This window comes from Hylobates moloch, unplaced genomic scaffold (assembly GCF_009828535.3).
Source record: "Hylobates moloch isolate HMO894 unplaced genomic scaffold, HMol_V3 SCAFFOLD_3, whole genome shotgun sequence".
Taxonomy (NCBI): Eukaryota; Metazoa; Chordata; class Mammalia; order Primates; family Hylobatidae; genus Hylobates; species Hylobates moloch.
The window spans coordinates 38319511-38341453 of NW_026652278.1; the positions used below are offsets into that span (position 1 = coordinate 38319511).

At 42.3% G+C, this 21943-nt stretch overlaps 1 protein-coding gene across 50 annotated transcripts in view; it reads left to right on the forward strand.

The window, feature by feature from the left end:
* SORBS1 (sorbin and SH3 domain containing 1) overlaps nucleotides 1-21943 on the forward strand; it is a 251023-nt gene that overhangs the window by 167378 nt on the left and 61702 nt on the right. For 22 of the 50 annotated variants that reach the window (XM_032136009.2, XM_058436189.1, XM_058436190.1 and 19 more), the window contains 6 exons: nucleotides 2075-2149; nucleotides 2477-2539; nucleotides 12824-12871; nucleotides 12995-13124; nucleotides 15286-15400; nucleotides 21105-21188. In XM_032136009.2, the coding sequence (XP_031991900.1) occupies nucleotides 2075-2149; nucleotides 2477-2539; nucleotides 12824-12871; nucleotides 12995-13124; nucleotides 15286-15400; nucleotides 21105-21188 (515 nt within the window). The remainder of the gene's footprint in view (nucleotides 1-2074; nucleotides 2150-2476; nucleotides 2540-12823; nucleotides 12872-12994; nucleotides 13125-15285; nucleotides 15401-21104; nucleotides 21189-21943) is intronic. The other 28 variants (XM_058436174.1, XM_032136106.2, XM_032136192.2 and 25 more) reach the window with 4 other exon arrangements.

The following is a 21943-nucleotide window of genomic DNA, read 5'->3' on the forward strand; positions in this document are numbered from 1 at the left end:
AGGATGCCAGAAGACTGGGTCCTGCAGTTGGACCTCATTAGGTACTGGTCTGCCTGAGCCCAGCCATGCACCTTCAGAGCATAGGAGGGAGGAAGCACTTGTGTGCCTGCCTCAGAGGTGGAATTTGAGATCTGCTCTCAAATCCTTCCTCACAGATGTGGAATGCAGCAGGCTGAGCCCAGCACTCTGCCTGTGCTCCAGCATCTGTCTGCCTGGAATGGGAGCAGCTCCGTCACCCACCTGCTTCCAGCTTTAGGTACATCTCCCTGTGTCAGCCCATGACTGCCTTGTGGGCAGAGTGAGTTGAGAATGCACTGAACTGGGAAGTAAGAACACTGTTCTCTGGCCGGGCGTGGTTGCTCAAGCCTGTAATCCCAGCACTTTGGGAGGCTGAGGCGGGTGGATCACCTGAGGTTAGGAGTTTGAGACCAGCCTGACCAACGTGGAGAAACCCCATCTCTACTAAAAATACAAAATTAGCCGGGCGTGGTGGCACATGCCTGTAATCCCAGCTACTTGGAGGCTGAGGCAGGAGAATCACTTGAACTCGGGAGGCGGAGGTTGCGGTGAGCCAGGATCGCGCCATTGCACTCCAGCTGGGGCGACAAGAGTGAAACTCTGTCTCAAAAAAAAAAAAAAAAAAAAGGTTCTCACCTGGATTGAGTCCCCCAAGCACTCGGGTAACCTTGGACCAATCATGTACCTTTCTGTGTTTGTTCTGCTTCCTTTCCTCTGGAGAATGTCACAGGGTCTAACGGAGAACACATTTGGCCTTGTGAAGTAGAATGCATAGTACGCCTCTCAGGCTGTGTAATATGAAAAATAATCTTCCCCAGCTGAGAGCCAGCCCTTGGCAGGTAGCCCTGAGAGTCAGTCAGGAGCTGACACACCAGAGCCCGCTCAAGCTGAAAGAGCAGTGCTTGCAAATCAGATGCCAGCTGGGCTATCAGCAGGTGACCCAGCATGGAGAACCGCAGGCCAGTGCTTGGGCAGGACATGACCCCACCGGCTCCCATCGCTGCCTGTGCTGCCAGTCAGCTGATAGGCGGGATGTAGCTGCACTGTGGGCAGGGTACCACTTCTCCCCCAGGCAGAGCATCCTGCCCTTCCCCTTACCCAAATCCAGTCTGGCTGCCTGGCGTGGATGACACACGAAGGCAAAGAGAGAGTGTTCTGGTCAGTGTTCCCACCTAAGCCCAATCTCTCTGATGAGCTGCGGATGCCAGCTAACATCACTGTTAATTAACTCCTGCTGGGTTCAAAGTGAACCTGGTGTGCCCCTGTTCAAACTGTTTCTAAATATCGAAGTGCTGTAAATATTGAGGCGTTTAGCATTTCCAATGAAGAGTAAATCCACTGTGGTTGGGTGGATGAGTGTGGTCACAGTGGTGAAACTAAATGCTTGGATTTCTGTGATCAGATGGGGTCAGCTCCACTCATCACTTCCTGAAGTCATTGCCCATTTCGTCTTGCAATCTGTGACTCTCTCACCTTTAGACCCAGCTTTGGAAGCCCAATTGCAGAGACATTAATGCATGTAAATGTGCAAAATATGTAATTTTGCCCCACAGGCAGCTTTGGTCTTCTCATGTTATAGTTCTTAATCTAAATTGTAGGTGCTAAACAAAACTACCTGCCTTAATGGTAGGCAGAGGTATTTGAAAAATTAATGATCTACTTGTTTGCTGAATGTCCACAACACAAGCTTTGATTTAAAGAAATCATGTTAGGATCGCATGTTTATTACATACTATTTATTACCATACTTAATATTTCTTGCCTATCAAAAGTAAAAACCTGATGCTTTATGTTAAATGTTTCTTGCCCATTGGAGCCTGTTCATGGCAATTCTTTGTCCAAGAAGAGTAATGGTATTGTCTCTTTCGATGTGTCTCGGTAATTCAGGCAAAAGGACTGGATTTTTAAAAGCAGTTTGAATTTCTTTCGTATCACTAGTGAAGCTTAGTATGTTCCAGAATTCAAGGAGCCTAAATTGTATGTGGATTCCTACTCGTTTATTCTCTCCATTTGTGTCTTCCTCTATTCTCTCTCCCAAACCTGCTCCTCTGTCTAGACACTCCTGAAGAAAACCCTTATTTCCCTACGTACAAATTCCCTGAACTTCCTGAAATCCAGCAAACTTCTGAAGGTACCATAATCTTAGACAGCATATCTGTTGTCCGAGCTTTAAATTAATTCTTATAGTTCCATTGTAGGCATAAGATTTGGGCTTTTAGATTTTATTTTCATAGTCGTTTTTGGCTGGTGAAAATTTTATTTCACTCATTTGCATGATGTGCTATGTTAAAATAACTAAATCCTTTCTAATTCATTAATCTGTTTTTAAGTGTGATGCCCGTGTGCTTTAATAACACTAAAATAGGTAATCAGTCATTCGAAAGAGTCAATTGGGATTTGTCACTTCCTCTACTTCCTGGTGGATAGTTTCAAAATCCACTGCTTTTCTCTGCTACAGAGGACAATCCTTACACTCCCACCTACCAGTTTCCTGCATCTACTCCTAGTCCTAAATCTGAAGGTAATTAAAGGAAAATTGTGTGCCTCTCTTTGTACTGGTGCTGCTACTTTCTTTTTTACCTTGGGGTTTTTCCTGGTGGCTAAGGGCTGTTTCCGTCATTTGCTTCCCTCTAACCTTGTGTTTTGTGGTGGTGTCTCACTCCTTGCTGACTGTATCACGGGAGTCTATCCAGATGGTATTTTAGTCCTATTCCCCTAGGGTTTACATGATTAACAGAGTAGCCAGTGTTAGCTTAGTTATAATGCTTTGAACATATGGGGCTCTTTTACCCAGCTACCCAAGGCTTTGTACCTGAGGTGGTCACCTGATGCTGGTGGTTGAGCAGTGACTCAGGGAAGCTGAGTCATTATAGTGGGTGGGCAGGAGGTGGATCTGCAACCGTCAACAGGAAAATTACCCGGTTCTCATGCCTGCAACTAACTCTTTTCCTGGGCCCTCAGGGTATCTCTCTTTGGTAGGGAATTCCTGAAGAGGTATCCAGGTATAAGATTCAGTCATAGTGGGAGATGACATTTCTTGAAAATAAGAGTTTTAGCTAAGCTGGAAAACATTTAATGAAAGAGCTGGATAGGAATTTGTACCTGCTGGGGAAGACAGCCACATTTGTGTCTAAGAAATATTATTTCTGGGGAAAAAGTCTAAGTGTCAAGGAAGTTTCTAAAATGTGAGTTAGGGGCAACATCTTGAGAATTATCCTAATAGCACGGATTATCTGATCTTTGGATGAGTAATCCAGAAGAGGGTGAATAGATACAGTATGGAGGAGGAAGTTTTGTTAAATACTGTTCTAGGATGAGATGTTGAGTGCTCTGAACTTCATTCAAGTAGTATTGAACAGTTGCTGTGTGCCAGGCACTGTCGTTGAAAGTAATGCCATGAATAGGACATGTACCCCGTCCTCAGAAGTTCCCATCTGGCAGAGAGTTCAGCAAGGTCACTTCAGCTTACTCTGTCCAGTGTGGGGGCAGTTGTGAGAGCTTGTGTCCAGAATGCCACAGAAAACCTTGCCGGCACACAGCGGGCCCTCAGTAATACCTGGAAAACACTGATGAGAAGGCTTTGGACTGTGGAGCCAGAGTTCTTTCTTAGGGATGAATGCCAATGCCACAATCTTGATGCTTCTCTGCTCTAATCAGCTCAGCAGACCATCCCTCTCAGCCCTTCTCATCATTGGTAAAGTTATTCATTCAATCATTGACCAAACTCTCATTCATCAGTCATATATGAGATGACACCCTGGGATGTGTTGGATACAGTTAAAATACCATAGGCCATTTTTGGTCTCTCATATGCCCCAGTAATTGGTTTCCAACCATTTCGTGCCTGGGGCCTATTTTGAATGAAAAGAAAGGTCTACCAAACAAACCCAGACTTACAGAACTAAAAGCTGATAATTTAATTCTGATCAGTGACTTCCTCAAGGCCAAGAAGAGTCTATTTGGTGTAGAGAGCGCAGTCTTTCTGTCTCATGGTACTGATTACCACACAAAAGTATTGGTGAAGAAACAACTCACTGAGTTGAGTTAGGAAGTTTTTTCAGAGTAATTTTGACTAGTTGCAATTTTCGATTTGTGCTTTATTTGGACTTGCGAACCCAGCCAAACTCGTAAGATAAGAGTTTCCTTCAAGGCAACAAGCACAGAGCGTGCAGAAGGCACAGTATCCCACGGACACAGGCAAAGGAAGGCCCACTTGAAGAAATCCTGTGGAGAGGAACAGTGGCTCCCATCAGACTGGAAGACTGCCTTAGGCCTGCCACAGGCAGCACCCACAGCTTCCACAGTCAGCTTGGCTGTTGGTCCAAAGACAGGGTTTCATGGCCACACAGCCAGAGCTCCCGTGTCATCAGCCACCACGCCTAGCAACCCCTGCTGACGATCACGTCTGATTTTTGGCATGCATCAAGTCCAGCATATGAGAGAACTGGATTTATTTTGCATAGAGGCATAAACAGTAAGGGATGTCATGATAACTTATCACATATAATTTAGAAGCAAACCTTAACTATTTTTTTATTTTCAGAGACCGAAAGGAAGAAATAGTCTTAAAGAATAAAAAGGAAAAAATTAGGTTGGACATAAAAAAATTATTAATAGCAAAGATGATTAGACTTTAACACAAGTTTCTAAAAAGACATCCTCCCTAGAGATCTTTTAAAAATAGGGTAAATTCCATCTCACGCCCCCACTCTTGCCTAGATGACATATCCAGGCATAGATCACTGATGTATTCAATTAGATCAGGGCTTCTTACAAGTGAAGGAAACATTTGAGCTAGATCATTTTAAATAATCACAGGGTTTTTGGTTTTGAGGTTTTTTTTTTTTTTTTTTAAACCATTTCAAGGGAGTCTCTGGATTTCTTGATCCTTGATTTGTGGTTTTCATGTTGTCTGTGAGCTCCAGCAGGGCCTCATCAGCCCTGTCCGTGGTGCTGCTCCAGCCCTGTGCTCCCCGATGCGCTATGCACATCCTTCTTAACATAGGAAAGATGTATGCCTTTCAAAGAAAGGCATGCAAGACAGATCAGCACCAAGTGGAGGCTCTACCCACAGATATTAATGTGCATTAAGAAACAGCGTTACTGAGAAATCTGAGCCATCATTCCAGAGCCTCTTTCCTGGGGAGAAGTTTGTTTTTACTGCTGGGGTTTTTTTGTTTGGTTTTAATTCAGAATTTGGAACTAGACTTATTTGTAATAAACCTATCAAAGCCTAGCCTAAGGGCTGCCATCTCTGTCTAAATTCTAGTTGTTTATACAGTATAAAAAAGACATTTCTAAAGATCTCAAAGCTGATCCTCCACAATAGTAAGGGACTGTGTGAAAGTTTGTTTATGCTGGCTTAGCAACCTTCTTTTTTCCCCCAGCTACAGTGAAAAAGCAAACTTCTGGCCAGACTTTTAGACTATAAATAGAGTTATCATGTCTCAGTCAATGAGGGTTAAAATGTTCTTTTTTAAAAAAGAAAACTTTGGAAATTCCAAGAAGGGGCAGTCACTTTTAATCATTTTGTAATCTTGGAGACTGCTGTCTATGGGACGGAAGAGATGTTAGCAGAAGGGAGAGGGGCAAACTGTGCAGAAACAGCTTCAGAAATACCGTCCCCCACCTTCTCCCCTGCTGCTTTAAGGAACAGCAGTGTGGTGGCCAACATCTCAGCAGCCCAGAGTGGTAATCCTATTAATAATAATAGTTTTATAATGACATAATCACCACCTCAGTGACTATGTGGCTGTCATTAATTGAGCCCTCGCCACATACAAGGTTCTGTGCTGAATATATCACTATTGTTATCTCATTTTCATTCTCCCAGCAGCCCCATGAAGTAACTCTTCATTTTATCAATGAGGAGTATGAGGTTCAGAGAGATTAAGTAATAGATGCGAGATTATACAGTAAGTAGCAGAACCAGGATTCAAACCTAGGTGTTTGGGGCTCCGTAAACATAGGCTTTTACTCACGCTGCTATACTGCCCTGCAGATTCCTTTCCCCTTCCTGACTCTGTGTTCTTGGTTGTCCCCTTCTTGTCCAGAGGCTCTCTGGTACCCGACTCCAGGCATTCAGCTTCCCCTGAGTCAGTCCTGCCTCAGTCTGCTAAGCCAGTACCTCCCAGATGGTGCCTGGAAATACGTAGTTAGGGACCCAGCACAGTGGCTCATGCCTGTAATTTCAGCACTTTGGGAGGTCGAGGTGGGTGGATCACCTGAGGTCAGGAGTTCGAGACCAACCTGGCCAACATAGTGAAACCCTGTCTTTACTAAAAATACAAAAAAAATTAGCCAGCGGGCATGGTGGCAGGCGCCTGCTACTTGGGAGGCTGAGGCAAGAGAATCACTTGAATCTGGGATGCAAAGGTTGCAATGAGCCGAGACCACACCACTGCACTCCACTATGGGCGACAGAGTGAGTCTCTGTCTCAAAAAAAAAAAAAAAAGAAGATATAGTTAGAAAAACTCCTCAGGTGATTGACAGACAGGATTGAGAACCACTGGGGTGGGGAAATACCACTCTTTCCCAGCCCCCAAAAAGAGATGAAGAAAATTGGCCAGATGCAATTTTGGGAATATGGATATAGGATGAGAATGGAGAATGCGGATTTTACAGAATTAGTGCCCCCTACTCTGAACATGCCCAAATGATGTTGGCTCACTTGGCACATTTGATGTCAAGAAGAGGGAAAATATTTTCAAATAATGGCTCAGAATTTGCAGCAAAACCAGATAACTGGTATGTTACTTCATGGTCCATGGCCTCTCCTGACTTTCCGTGGCCTGTGAGGACCTCCTGGACCATGTCAGTGAGAAGGTGAGTCCAGGTGAAGTCCCAGAGACCAGCTTTTTTTCCCATGCTTTCCGATGCCTCTTCTACCACTTCAGGCTGGTGGTGGCCACTGCCACCTCTTGGTGATGTCACTCAAGACACCACCTCTAGGCATCCCCAGGTTGTGGTGTCAAAATGGTCTGTCTTAGTGCTTCTTCCTCATTCCTAGAAGAGATTGCACTAAGGCGAGGATTTAAAGAGGCGCATCTTCTCAGGCACAGCTGTAGTTGAGTTAAAATAATTCTCTACTGGCCTTACAGGATTGTAAGAATAGCTTTGTTTTGCTTGAGTTCAAGCAAATAATTCTATTGTGAAGATGCTTGGCCAGGATCTGTGCCTCCTGCCCCAGACTCCAGCCAGTACTGCCCAGGGGAGGGGCTGAGTCGCTCTCCTAACGAGAGCTTCCCAGGAGATCTCCGCCTAGCAAGTGCAAAAGCCATTGACTGGCCTGTGGGATAGTTAAGAAACGGTAGCAGTTACTCCCTTTCCACCTTCACGGCCTAGGAGTTCGATAGCAGATGAAGACGGTGAGTCTTCTTCTAACCCTATGATTCTCCCAAACTTTCTCCTTTAACTTATTTTTTGCTCCACCTCATTCTCTTCTTTAGAGTTCTATTTTTTCTCTATGTCTTCTATAACTACTGTACACCCTATCCTGGTCTTTTTTTTGCATTCTTTAGAACTTGATTGCCACATCTGTAATCCCAGCTACTCAGGAGGTCAGGGCAGGGGGATCACTTGAGCCCAGGATTTTGAGGCTGCAGTGAGCTACGATCACACCACTGTACTCCCTCCAGTCTGGGCAACAAAGTGAAACCCTGTCTCTTAAAAAAAAAAAAAAAAAAAGAACTTGATGGCCTGTAACTAAAACGTAGACAGCTTTGTAATGCTTTCCCCCAAGCTCTCAGGGCTTCCTGACGTCCTTACCCTTTTGTTTGTTCTTCCTTTCCCACCCCACCCAGACTCAGTACCCAACTCTACATCTGTGTCTTTTCCCCTACTATTTTTGTTCACGGGGGTCGTGTATGACTATCTTTACCCTTTTATCCTTTCTCTTCCTAAGTGTGAGGGGTAAAGCCAGAGGAGGATTTAGGTTGAGCAATGGAAGAAAGATTGTGTCAAAAATGAGCCATTAATATTTGGAAAATTGTTTCAAGTTTAAAGGCCTGAGAAATGCATAAAATTGAAATTTAATTGATATAGGCAAGTGGTTATGCAAATGATTTTTGCCCATCCTCCCATTTTAGTCAGGCAGTTTTTTAGAACAACTTTCAACCAGTACTTTGTTCAGTTGTCTTTGAGATTTTTATAAATTAAAGAAAAACAGGAAAAAAAAGTGATTTGGAAGCTCATTTAAAGTCACTGTGGTTGAAAAGGCAATTATGTGGCTCCTGGCAGTTGTAGGAGAGTGGCTGTCCCCAAATTGAGCTACCAAAGACAGATTTCCAAAGCCCAGAGAAGACTCATTGTGTAAATATTAGAGCCCAGTAGGACCTTCAGAGGCCTAAGTGAGTTGTTTACCCTGTGTAAATCCCATGCAGTGTTACAGCTTCCTGCAAATCACTGGCATAGGAAGGTCTGAGTGTTGCTGCCAAGGTTTGATGTCTGCTGCTTGGAGCTCTGGGGAGCACAATTAGCATGTGGTTCCACCATGAGCAGAAACCACAAGATTTCTGCACAGCTGAGCCCACTCTAGCATTGTTTTAAACGGCCTTTGGAGAAATAGTGAAGGCAGAGCTTCAGGTGCTAGGTAATAGACAATTTGAGAAACATTTCATTTAACATATCTTAACTATGTTGAGCACACTTGTCCCATTTGGCTGGCTCTAGTGTGGAGAAATGCAGACATGCTCCTTACACTGTTTTCCCATTCCTTGGTATTTCTAACTGCATATCCATCTTCCCCAGTGTTGACTTAGTCTCCCAGGAGAAGGCAGCAAGGAGCAGCAACTATTAATAGAAGGTGTAGAGGCTGGGCGGTGGCTCACGCCTGTAATCTCAGCTCTTTGGGAGGCTGATGCGGGTGGATCACCTGCGGTCAGGAGTTCGAGACCAGCTTGACAAATATGGTGAAACCCTGTCTCTACTAAAAATACAAAAATTAGCTGGGCGTAGTGGCGGGCACTTGTAGTCCCAGCTACTCAGGAGGCTGCGACAGAACTGCTTGAACCCGGGAGGCAAAGGTTGCAGTGAGCCAAGATCACACCACTGCACTCCAGCCTGGGCAACAGAGTGAGACTCTGTCTCAAAAAAAAAAAAAAAAAAGAAAAGAAAAGATGTAGCAAGAGTGACTCAGTGTTATCCATTGTCCCTGGAGACCAGCAAGAGGAAAACTAGAAATGTGAGGCAACTCAGAAAACTTGCTTAAACGTCACTGAGGGCAAGGGGATGCAAAAATCGGGCAAAGGCTTCAGGGGCTGGAAATTGGCCTGGCCAACAGTGCAGTGCATGCCTTGAGTTTCAAGACAACATCTTTCTCTGCCTCTTCCATAATAACGTGGTAATAGAATAGCCAGTCTTTCAGCTTTCCCAGGATTGGGCAGATGAAACTGGGGTGAAAGAACATAGTAGGCATCTCTGTCACAGGGCTACTAGATGACATAGGGAAGTGGAATCTGAAAGACCTTAAATCCATTTCTGCTTTGTCTGTCTCACTCTGCAGCTAAGGGCAAATCTCAACCTACTTGGGCTTTCGTTTCCTTGTCTATAAAATGAGGTATTAAGTTCCTCTTGGAGTTTTTTGCAAGATCGAAGTGAGGTGACATTAGTAAATTACCAGCCATTGTTAGCCACTTAATAATGGGAGCTACAATTATTATTTTTATTCATAAGCTGAGGTAAAATATTCTTCCATTAGATTTACAAGACAAACATCAAAAATTAAAATAATGGATTTCACAAGCCCTAGAACTTGTCCTGTGTTATAGTTGTTCAGATGAATCTGTATGACTTGTTTGTCTTGTTGAAAGTTCATGAGCTGAAATCCACGTATCAGAACCTGTGGACCCTTTGAGAGAAATAGAGAAATGAAAACTTGTTCACAGAGACTCCCCTGCCCTGTGTTAGCCTGGCGTGGGTGAGATTTCTCTACCAATGCTGAATAAGAAACAAGTGTTTTTTTTTTTTTTTAGAGACAAAGCCTTGCTCTGTCATGTCACCCAGGCTGGAGTGCAGTGGTACAGTCATAGCTCACTGCAGCCTCAAACTCCTAGACTCAAGCGATCCTCCCACCTCAGCCTCCCAAGTAGCTAGGACTGCAGGTGTGTGCCGCCATGCATGGCTAATTTTTAAAAATATTTTGTACAGATGGGATCTCACTATGTTGCCCAGGCTGGTCTTGGATTTCTGGCCTCGAGCAATCCTCCCACCCCAGCCTCCCAAAGCACTGGGGTTACAGGTGTGAGCCACCAGACCCGTCCAAGAAAGGAGCTTTAAGCACATTCAGTTCTTCAGACGCCTCTGTTACCAGCATCCCCCAACTCCAACTTTCCTGGTTCTCCCTCTCCTTTTCAAAGTACATACATTGTTAAACTTCCCAAGTAGTACTGTTTTTTTCCCTATCTTAGAACCAGTTCTCATTTTCTTCTTCTTCCTTTTTTTTTTTTTTCTTTTTGAGACAGTCTCACTCCATCACCCAGGCTGGAGTGCAGGGGCACGATCTTGGCTCACCCCAACCTCTGCCTCTGGGGTTCAAGCAGTTCTTCTGCCTCAGCCTCCCAAGTAGCTGGGACTACAGGCGCATGCCATCACGCCTGGCTAATTTTTGTATTTTTAATAGAGACGGGGTTTCACCATGTTGGTCAGGCTGGTCTTGAACTCCTGACCTCAAGCCATACACCCACCTCAGCCTCCCAAAGTGCTGAGGTTACAGGCGTGAGCCACCATGCTCAACCAGTATTTCTCATTTTCTTCTAATAAACCTTCTAGAGTTCCACATTAGAAAGCTCTAGAGAGAAACATTTTTTAAAGAGCTCAGGCTTAAAAAAAAAAAAAAAACAAAAAACAAAAACTGAATATTTAAATGCCACTCCTCTCCACCCAGTGAAAACTTTGCTTCTTACTTCATGAACCAGGTAATAGTTATAAATTAACCTTCATCTCATCATCTACTGATAAGCTATAATTTCTCCGTGATTCAGAGATGTACAGGGTTTTGAGCTAAAATGCTAGGCTACATTTTAAGCAGTGCATACATCAGCTTCTAACTAAGCTAACTTTTCATTTGGGCATTTTCATTGCAGCATTTTTTTCTAATCAAGTCCCTGTAATCAAAGCTCATTTTTAGTTTTCTTTGACATCGTGGCATTTTGTCAGTATAATCAGACGTTCTGTTTAAAAAAACAAAAAACTGTCAACACGCAATTTTTCAGAATAATCTTTCAAAAAATCTTTTTTTGGATCCCACTTTATCTCTTTCCCCTGTTCTATTTTCAGAAGATAACATAAATAAGCTTACACACTCAATTTAAAATAGTGAAAGGCTTGGCTATGTTGGTAGAAAAAAACCTTAAGCCCTGTTCAACCTTGATATTGATAAATTCTTAAAAGTGAGGGAAGGAAGTAGGGGAAAAGGCACCTTGGTACCTGATGCCTGTCCCTTATGTGGGCCAAGGGAGACCTGAGACAAATAAAAATGGGGAAAAGAGGGGACAAGAAGGAGTGATTGTTAGAGAGGCTGTCTGAATAGTACTTTATTCAAAATAATAGCAATGTTAGCTTATTTATATTGCATAAAATATTCTAGCCTTGTCTCTTCTGAAACTTAAAATGATTTGCATAGAAACAAGGACTTGATTAACACGAAGTCACCACCATACAGTGGATTCTTTGACTTGTCTTTGCAGGTTAGTTCATGTGCTTTCCTAGTTGTCATGAACTTTAGGGAAGGAATTGGGTCTTCATTCCATGTATGTGAATTTTGAATCCAGATTAGCAAGATGTTAGAAATGGGAAAGGCTAACTAACTCTTTTTGGAGTAGTGCTTTGGAGGGACCATCATGGATGTAGTGACTAGATAGAGTGCATTTTCGGGACAGTCCCACTTTAAAAACCTGTTCCCATCAATGTGCCTGTGGTCTGATTTTTAGTTCAGAAGATACAGCCACTTCCACAGGGGGTTCAGATCTTGTATAGGTTCTGCAAGTTTTAGAACCCAGTGTCAAGCCTACGTAGGGATGAGTGTCATGCCTTTGGAGAGCCACCTCCCACCATAGAGACACGTGTGGGTTTGATTTGCTCCAGAGATGCAGTTTAGATACTCACTCCGAGTAGTACCTTTGCAGAGGAAGCCATTTGACCATGGGTCTATTGTGTTCCAAAGAAACAAATCTACTCAGGGAACCAGATTGAGGTGGAATCAAAACAAATTTTGGTGAGGGTTTTCTCAAATTCTTCTCTTAGCTGCAGAACTTCTTTGTTAATGATGTGTATGAAAGCTTACCATATAAAACAGGTCAAAGTTGAGGCAAGGAGCTAGAAAACCCACCCTCTGGGCCTCTCCTTCCCATCCAGTAGCAGCCTGAGGCCCCTGTAAGAGGCCTTTCAAGACACTGTTCAACTCGGTGAGCTTAACCATACACTGAGCCGATGCAGCCGGGGATCCATCTCAGCCCCTGCTTCCCACTCAGCCAGACCCAGACCCTGCATTCCAGCTTTGATTGTGTGGATTCTCTGGAGGAGGACCCTTGGCTGTTTGTCCCCATGCATTTCTTGATGTCAGGCAGCAGCATCCACCAGTTATGACTGTCCTGCCTGGACTACAGGTTTGGTTGGGTGTGCTCTACAAACCTTGCTCCTCTCAAACGTGCTCTGCCGTGGTGTAGCTTCTGGCGCTTCACTCTTCTCTCCACTGGGATCCCTAGTGGGGCTGGATGCTTGGACTGGACTGTGGAAATGGGGAACATACAACTTGGTTCTCTTACCTTAGCCAGACTTCTCCTGACTGCATTTTGTTTTGTTCAATAGATGATGATTCAGATCTGTACTCTCCCAGATACTCGTTTTCTGAAGACAGTAAGTGACTTCAAATAACCTGGTTGTGGGGGAGGAAGGGAAAGTGGTGGATGAGGGAAGATAATCGCCCTCTTTTCAGTTTTCGTGAGTTTTAAGTCTTTTGTCTGCACTGTCTTTCTCCAGCAAAATCTCCCCTTTCTGTGCCTCGCTCAAAAAGTGAGATGAGCTACATTGATGGTGAGAAGGTAGTCAAGAGGTCGGCCACACTACCCCTCCCAGCCCGCTCTTCCTCACTGAAGTCAAGTCCAGAAAGGTAAGTGCCTGCTTGTCTCTCATTCATTCAGCCTGGGCCTTGTCGGTGTTCATTGAGCCTCCATTCTTAGGAATGTGGAATTTGAGTCTGTCCCCTGTCATCTATTAGCAGTGACTTCTTATTTCTTAGCCTCAATGTCCTCCTCTGTAAAATGGGGATAAAAATAGCATGATTACCTAGTAAGGATAGTGCAAGGATAAAATGAGGTAATATACGTAAGCATTCCTGGTAGCACTTGGCTCATAGTATGGGCTTTATTAATATTGACTATCATTATCATCACTTTTTACATTTTCACAAGAGAAATCTGAACTGCAAGATTTGTCACATATTGTCATATTCTTTGTGCATGCTGTGTTCACATATTCATAGCAATGACTATAAAAAGAAGCCACACTTTTTAATGTCCATTTACTCATGCGACATGTATTATTGAGACATAAGCCTTGGACTTGTTCTAGTGACAGCATTAATAAATCTCTTAAAATGCCTGCAGCAAACAACACAGTTTTCTTTTTCTTGAGGTTTTTTTTTTTTTGAGACGGAGTTTTGCTCTGTCATCCAGGCTGGAGTACAGTGGTGCGATCTCAGCTCACTGCAACTTCCGCCTCCCAGGTTCAAGCAGTTCTCATGCCTCAGGCTCCCGAGTAGCTAGGACTACAGGTGCACACCACCACTCACAGTTAATTTTTGTATTTTTTTAGTAGAGACAGGGTTTCACCATGTTGGCTAGGCTGGTCCCAAATACCTGACTTGAGTTCTTATCTCTAAAAATGCCCTCTGAAGCAATCTTCTCATGCTATTTGGACAGGAGTTCCATGCATCTTCCAGCCCCAACTTACAGCACTTCTCAACACACAAAAGGCTCTGGCCAAACAAAATTATTTACTTCTTCCTTAAATACACATCCAATTTCACACCTCTGTACCTTTTCCAACCTCATAGACAAATTAATGGCTGTTTTAAAAGCACCACACAAACTTAAGTGGCCTCTACCTGAGGAGTTTGATAATTAATTTGAAAAGAAAGCTGGGTATACCCACAAATCCCTTATAGTTGCCTTCATCCAGAACCCACTGGGTGTATTCTCTGCAGATTGAACCATATATCATGGAAGGATATGGGTATATATAAATCATTGTCTCTGCCTTCAAGAAGTTTACAGCCTAGCATGAAAAACTTAATATAATCACAGTGCAAAGTACAGTAATGTACAAATTAAAAATTTGCAAACTAGAGCTTATAGTAACCAAAACAGCTTGGTACTAGCATGAAAACAGACCTATAGACCAATGGAACAGAATAGAGAACCCAGAAACAAATCCACATACCTGTTGTGAACTCATTTTCCACAAAGGTGCCAAGAACATACATTGGGAGAAAGACAGACCCTTCAATAAATGGTGCTGGGAAAACTGGTTATGCAGAAGGATGAAGCTAGAGCCCCATCTCTCACCATATGCAAAAATCAAACCAAAATCTATTACTGACTCGAATCTAAGGTTTCAACCCACAGTTATCTCTTCCCTATTCCAGTGTGGAACAGGGAAGAATGCAATTATGGTAGCAGCTAACATTTATTGTGTGGTTACTATGGGCCTGGCACTCTGCTCAGTGATTACATGTGCTGTCTCATGTAAATTGTTTAGTCCTTACAACAACCCCATTTTTCAGATGAGGAAACTGAGATACCAAGAGGTGAAATACTTGTCTAAGATCACCTAGTTAGCAAGGGGTGTGGCAGGATTTGAACCACAGTCAACTGGCTCCAGGACCTGTGTTCTCTCTCACTGCACTAGTGTGAGTGGGAAGTACAGGCATGTCTGTGGAATGAAAAGCCCATAGAGCGAAGCAAGGTGAAAGATTTTTCCAGAGCCAGCTTTGCTGCTGCTGCCTGTTTTCCTGTTGCTTTCTCCTCTCCCCTTCCTGGTGCCTGGTTTTGAGCACAGGACGTCTCAAGCCTTTTGTGAAGTGAACACCAAACTTTAACTGGTTGTTTTGAGAAGCAAAGCAATACAACTAAATTGTTCACCCTGACTCCGATTTTATGCTTTGGATATAACAGTTCTTTGATTACACTATAGCCATCCAAAGTCAGACCGTGTCGGAAGCTAATGCCAGTTGTCATGAAAATAGCTCTAATAGAATTTTCTTTCTGCAGAAATGACTGGGAACCCCCAGATAAGAAAGTAGATACAAGAAAATATCGTGCAGAGCCCAAAAGCATTTACGAATATCAGCCGGGCAAGTCTTCCGTTCTGACCAACGAAAAGATGGTAATGTGCATATTAAAGTTCTTTTGTCTCACCTTGCCCATGTTCTTTAATCAGAATGCATTGTGCAATTGGATTACATTCTTTCCGCTTGAGATAGACTTGCTTTGTTTTGAAGATAATGACAAAAATGAAGTACTTTTACCCTTTTCATTTTTGCAGGTGTTCATAAAATAAGTCCCGCGAGTCTGCTTTTAAAAAATCCTCTTACTGTGGCTCTGTTGCTTTTTTTGTGCATGGTTTTAACCAATATTAATTTTTCTACTAACATAAAGGTTGATTTTGCTGCTGTCTTTTTTTAAATGTCTAAGTGTTCATTTATCAGGCTTGTCATCAAGTGGACTGAAGTCCAGTTTTTTTTAAGTGACTCAGAACAGGCATAAATTTTGTACAAGTTACTAGAATGTCATTAAAAGCTACATAACTAATAGGATGTTGTGACTTGGAAAAAAGGCCCCAGGCTGTTAGAGTATATCTTTTAGGTCTTCCTTTTTTGACAAATGCAATATTGAGGACTAATTTCATATTCGGCCTGGTTTATGATTCCCTATACAAGTTCACATCTCTAAGCAATTATGAGTGGGGAAAATGGTTTGTATGCATATAGCAGACCACCCTGGAAAAGTGGCCTCTTCTGTGAAGCAGGAAGAATTCTTACACATTGATTAGTTTCATACCTGCCAATCATGCATCCTTTTATTAACCCTTCATTAGGAAAAGCTGGTTCGGAATTGTGATCCTGGTTAAGGGGTTCTCTAAAGCTCCAGAAACATTGCAGTCCTCAGCAGGACAGCAGGATGGAATTATTATGCTGGGGTTTGGTTTTTATTAAAATGTGGTCCCCACAATGTCTACAGAATAGGCAGGCCTCTGAAATGCAGGCTCAAATTATGTTCCCTCTGCCTCTTCAGCTCTACATGTTTTGAAAGAAGAATCGATTTGACTTCTACTGAGATAAAAATGTGACATCTCTAAAAGCACTGAAGGATAAGTCATTTTAATTAGGAAAAAAGGTCAACAGGTCACAGAAATACTTAGAGTTGTCATTCTTTAGCATTCACTATGCACCACAGTTATTTCAAGCAGAAAGTTAGGAGAGGAGCACAGAATTTTGCCTTCTCCCCACCACTGCCCTTCTTTGGAGGTTCTCTGCTCTTAGAAGATACTGTACGTAAGAAACATAGAAGGTAACCTTGCACCCAGGTGCTCCTGCAAAGAAAGTTGTGCTCCTTGGGTTTATTTCCAACACTAATAAGAAGTCTGGGACCCACCATTACATATTAATACATTTAAATGATTTCAGGGACTCTGTAGACCTTTGAGTGTTTTTGTTTCAGCAGTATCACCATTCATAGATTTTCATGGCTCTTACCGAAGGCTCCCTTTTCTTAATTTCTCCTTCGTTTCCAGCTCCTTTCCCTGGTTCTTAGTCATTTAACCACCACTCAGAACTAGGAAAAACAACATAGTTTAGTTTTTCTCATTGATACCACAACAGTTTATGAGAACCTTCCATACCACAGTTCTTGGGATCATTTACATTGTTTTTACAAACCCCGAAAAGTAACACATGTTGCCCCAAGGGGCCCTCTTGGAGAATGGTGGTGAGCATGCACATGGATTGCAAAGCTCCTCTGTGTAGTACCAAGCCCTAAGCCAAGCCACTAATGGGGCATGAACACCAAAGGCAGGCCAAGGAAGAGTAGGAATGTCCAATAGTTTCACCCAATTTAGCTCTGTTCCTCCAAAGAGAAGTTTTAGTTGAATCTTAATCTTTTGACAGTCTGCCCTTCACAGTAGTTGAATTCATCCTTTATGTTTGATTTTGTTTCCTGCTGTTTTTATCACATGGACAGAAAAGGTGAAGTGTGAGTTTCAGACGTGAGTCTTGGCTTTTGGTATCTAGTATCTGGTTTGCCAGAATTTGAACATACACCCCTACCCCCGCCCCCAAAACACACACTTGCATTGTTAACTGTGGGTAAGTATACTAACTAGTGACAGATGTAGAATCTAAGTCTGCTCTCAGATATGCACTACTTCATTTTGGAAGAAAAAAATGCTTTTTCCATTTGAGGCACTTATGTCTGCTTAACTCTGGCAATTTAAATTGTGACTTTATAGGCACATCTATGCATGGTTAGCAGGAGAGGTTGCCCTAGAGCTCACCTTGCCCCTGGAGCATACTCAAATCATTCCAGAAAGATGAAAGAAACACTGTACTGCCTTCAAACCCCCTGCAGAAGACTTACAACCTTGATGACCTAGTCATCTATTTGAAAGTCTTTTTTTTCAAATAGATGAAGGTCTTTTTTTTTTTTTTTGAGACGGAGTCTCGCTCTGTTGCCCAGGATGGAGTGCAGTGGTGCAATCTCAGCTCACTGCAACCTCTGCATCCTGGGTTCATGCAATTCTCCTGCCTCAGCCTCCTGAGTAGATGGGATTACAGGCATGCACCACCACACCAGGCTAATTTTTGTATTTTTAGTAGAGATGGGGTTTCACCATGTTGGCCAGGCTGGTCTTGAACTCCTGGCCTCAAATGATCCACCCACCTCTGCCTCCCAAAGTGTGGGATTACAGCCGTGAGCCACTGTGCCTGGCCCAGCTAATTTTTTATTGTTTGTAGAGATGGGGTTTCACCATGTTGCCCAGGCTGGTCTCAAACTCCTTGGCTCAAACAATCTGCCCCTCTTGGCCTCCCAAACTGCTGGGACTACAGGCTTGAGCCACCAAACCTGGCACTTATGTGGGTCTTTATCTCTACTTGGTCCCCTCTTACCATAGTAGGATACTTTTTTCTCTTTTAGCCTTGGAATTGGAGAGCTGTTGGTCAGTCCTTGCTTTGTCAGAAATGGCCTTTTTCAGGACTCATTCTTTCATATCTTCCTCTAAGTCTCTTACAGAAGTTCAGTTCAGTTAAATATATACATACATATATATATATATACATATACATACATATATACATATACATATACATACATATATACATATACATATACATATATATATATATGTAGTAGGACGGACAGATATTAAAAGAGTGATTACAGACACAGTGTACATTTTGGAAGTGTAAAACAAGGGGATTTCCCCAGCTTTGTTTCTTCCCGGTTCGCCCTCACTTTGTGTTCCTTTCCTGGCTTTTCAGCATGGTCATTTAGCCCTGCTTTAGCTTGGTGTCATTGCCAAATTAGTGGGCCTGCTCCCCGGTCATGTGGAATATGAAAAGCGGAATATGGTATAGTGTAAAGAACACAGGACTAGGAATTGGAAGATGGGGTGGGTCAAATGTGATAATATGGGTACAATAACTGTGAATATTATGAAGTGCTACACAGACATACCACATTCAGGTGACTTATTTAATTGGAATTTGAAGCTGGTCTCTGGCTTCCATTCAAGAAGCAAAACTGTCTTTGAGGAGAAGCTGGCATTTTTCTGGTGAGTTACCTGCCCTTTTCCAAGGATTTTTTTTGAGCTGGGAGAATAGCCTGTGGTACTAAAGAACTTTGCCAGGCATTATGGAATTTTCCCTGTCTGCCAGGCCAGAGTTCCTGCTCTGTGTCCAGAAGGATGTTTTTCTGTTGGTCTGTTCCATAACAGGATCCACAGCTGAGTTATACTTGGCAAAATCAAATGCAGATGTGAGGGCTGTGTGGTATCACGGTTTTAGCTTTATCTCTGGGCAGCTCAAAGGACGGAGGCTGGTTGCTCTCACCCATCGCTGTTTGACATAACCTCCTGATTCTATTATTGGCACAGCATTAACCTCCACAGTAAAACAATCTGCAGACAACCTTTGGGAATAAAATGAGTTGATTACTTCAGGATCATGAGTACCAAAACTTTCGGGCAGTTTCCCGAAAGAGCTGGTACATTTTATTTAAGAAAAAAGAAAAAAAGCCTCACCATTCCTAGAGGGCAGTTTATAAATAGTCTTTGTAAAAATAACAAACATGAAATAGATTTCATGAAACCCCATCATATTAGGATCTAGAAAGTCCCAATGGCTAAATTGCCAGTACTCAATAGTTGTGTTTTTGTAGGTATTGTGCCTCCTTTCACTGAATTGAATAAATATAGAATCCATTTACTACGGTGAGGGCAAGTCTTCTCCTTCAGGATTTAAACCCTAAGTCCCTAAAGACATTTGGAGGAAGTTTTATCTGGATGCAGGAGGACAGACCTTGTGTTTCAGTATGTATTTCCTTCCGATTTCAACCTAGCTTGGTTTCGGTTAAAGGAAGCTTCGCTGCCATATTTCCATATCGTCCTCTACCTGTAGCAAAAGTGAAAGTAATGCTAAAGATTCTTTTAAAGATCTTAGAAAAAGGGATTGGTAAAGGTCGCTAAGAAAGTTAGCAGCCATTTCTACAAGCTGCAAAGGGGATGTTAACTATGTTGTAAGAAAAGTACAGTCAAGAAGAGCTGCTTTGTGAAGCACTAGCATTAAAGACCTGCACACCAGACATGGCAACCCCCTCCCTCAGATGTTATAGCCCAGAAGTAGTGAAGTTTGTTGTGCAGTGTTTTCAATCTCAGTAGAAAGTGTATGCATTTTGTATTTCAGGTTATTGTAGAAAATCACCCCAACTCTCTTTTCGTGATTATCAATGTTTTTTGAAACATATATATTTAATATATATATTTAATTAGTCATGAACCTCACTTTTCCCTGATGTAAATATTTCTCCAATTTATGAAGGGGAAAATGTGATTTGCTTTGCCGCATTCGTTTTCCAACTAGTTATTTCCAGAAACATGTGTTATTCCATGAAATAAGGTGCCAGAACTTTATGCTTACTTGGTTAAATATTATATCCCATGGAATCAAATTATCAGTCTATTGATAACCTCATAGTGTTATATAAAGTGAGAAATCTAACTTATTTTTGTCACATAACCCAGAAGTTTTTTCCCCTTTGTTCTGTTATCTGTCTTGTCTAGCTTTTCTTTCACTTTATTTTTTCCCGATTCTTTAACATTTATTTGTTAAAACACGAAGTATATTCTGTCTGTATTCATCTGCCATGGATACTTGTTTAAAATGTTTTTTCACTGTGTCCTCTGTCTTTACTTATATCATTTTTCACTTTCACTTTACTGTGTACGGGACATGGTTTCCTACCTACTCATGTGCCATTAAAGATGCAGTATTAACCAATTGGCTTTTATAAAGCGTCAATATTTGCGTTTATTTCGAAAACCTTAAGGTAGCTTTGCAAATAAGTACTAAAGTTGTACTAGCCCATAAAAATCTGCTCTACTCAACTGACATAGATGGCTAAATGTTTGGTGTGCTCACCAAGTAGTTTGCTCATAACTAATAGTTCTTTGTAAAGGGCTTTGTTTTCTTCCACATTACTGAAAATTATTGCAGAACGCTGTTATACCCAGATTCAGACTTGTTGTGTGTAGGCAGCAGTGTGGTGCAGAGTTGTCCATCTATAGTCCATTTTCCTCTGCCTTAGGGCTGAGAATGATTCACTCACTGTTCCCTGCCTCAATTTCCCTGTTTTTACAAACCTATCCTCTCCCTCCTGTTTTTGCTGTTGTCAGTAAAAACAGATGATTGCTGCTATTGAATGCAGCTTCTGTATATACCTGGAAACCACTGCATCTCTACTGGCCTGTTCCTATGTAATCTTTGCATAATGTTATCCTTCTCTTTCTTCCATTTCCCTATCACCAACCCCTATAGAGTCGGGATATAAGCCCAGAAGAGATAGATTTAAAGAATGAACCTTGGTATAAATTCTTTTCGGAATTGGAGTTTGGGAAACCGGTAAGTTTAATAGCTTCAGTGGTTATACACCTTTTAAACTAATGCTGTGGATGCATTGTTGCTGCTAAAGAATCAGATGTTTGTAAGGAATTCAGAAAGTGGGGAGCAGTCATGTTGGTTGTCTGTAGTGGGATTGTCTCTTCTCACTACAACCTCTAAGCTTTCTTTTGCCGTACTTCACTGAGAAAGGATAGTGAGCTCTGGAAATATATCTTGCTGGAATATACCAGAGAAATACAAATAATCATTGCTTGTCTTAGACCTCCCCCCACTAACAACAAGTACCACATGCCTTGTGGATGGCATTATTTCAGCCATTGGTTCACTTCCTTGACCAAAGTCTTTATGGTTTGTGAAAGACAAGCTGAAAATGCGTTACACACTGAGAAGACCAGCATTGTCTCTGCTTTAAATAGAATTTTTAAAAGCACATATGTAAATGAAGTCCCAGAGCAGGCCAACAAGGACCTCTCTTTATGCAGATGTGACCCACAAATGCAACCCCATTATAGGTGACTTTTAGGGAATGATTTCTATGATGTAGGATATTTCCCAAAGTTTGAAATGGGAGTAAGGAATTCTAGCATCTTTAGTATTCACCCTACAGTTGCCCCATGATATCTCTGAATTGGCTTTGGTACAAATTGACTTTTGGCACTTAAAGGAGGATTTTCTTAGCCTTGCACCCAAAGGAATATAAAATAGAAGGGAGAATTGAGCTCATCCTTCCTCTAGAGATAACTGGAAACTGACTT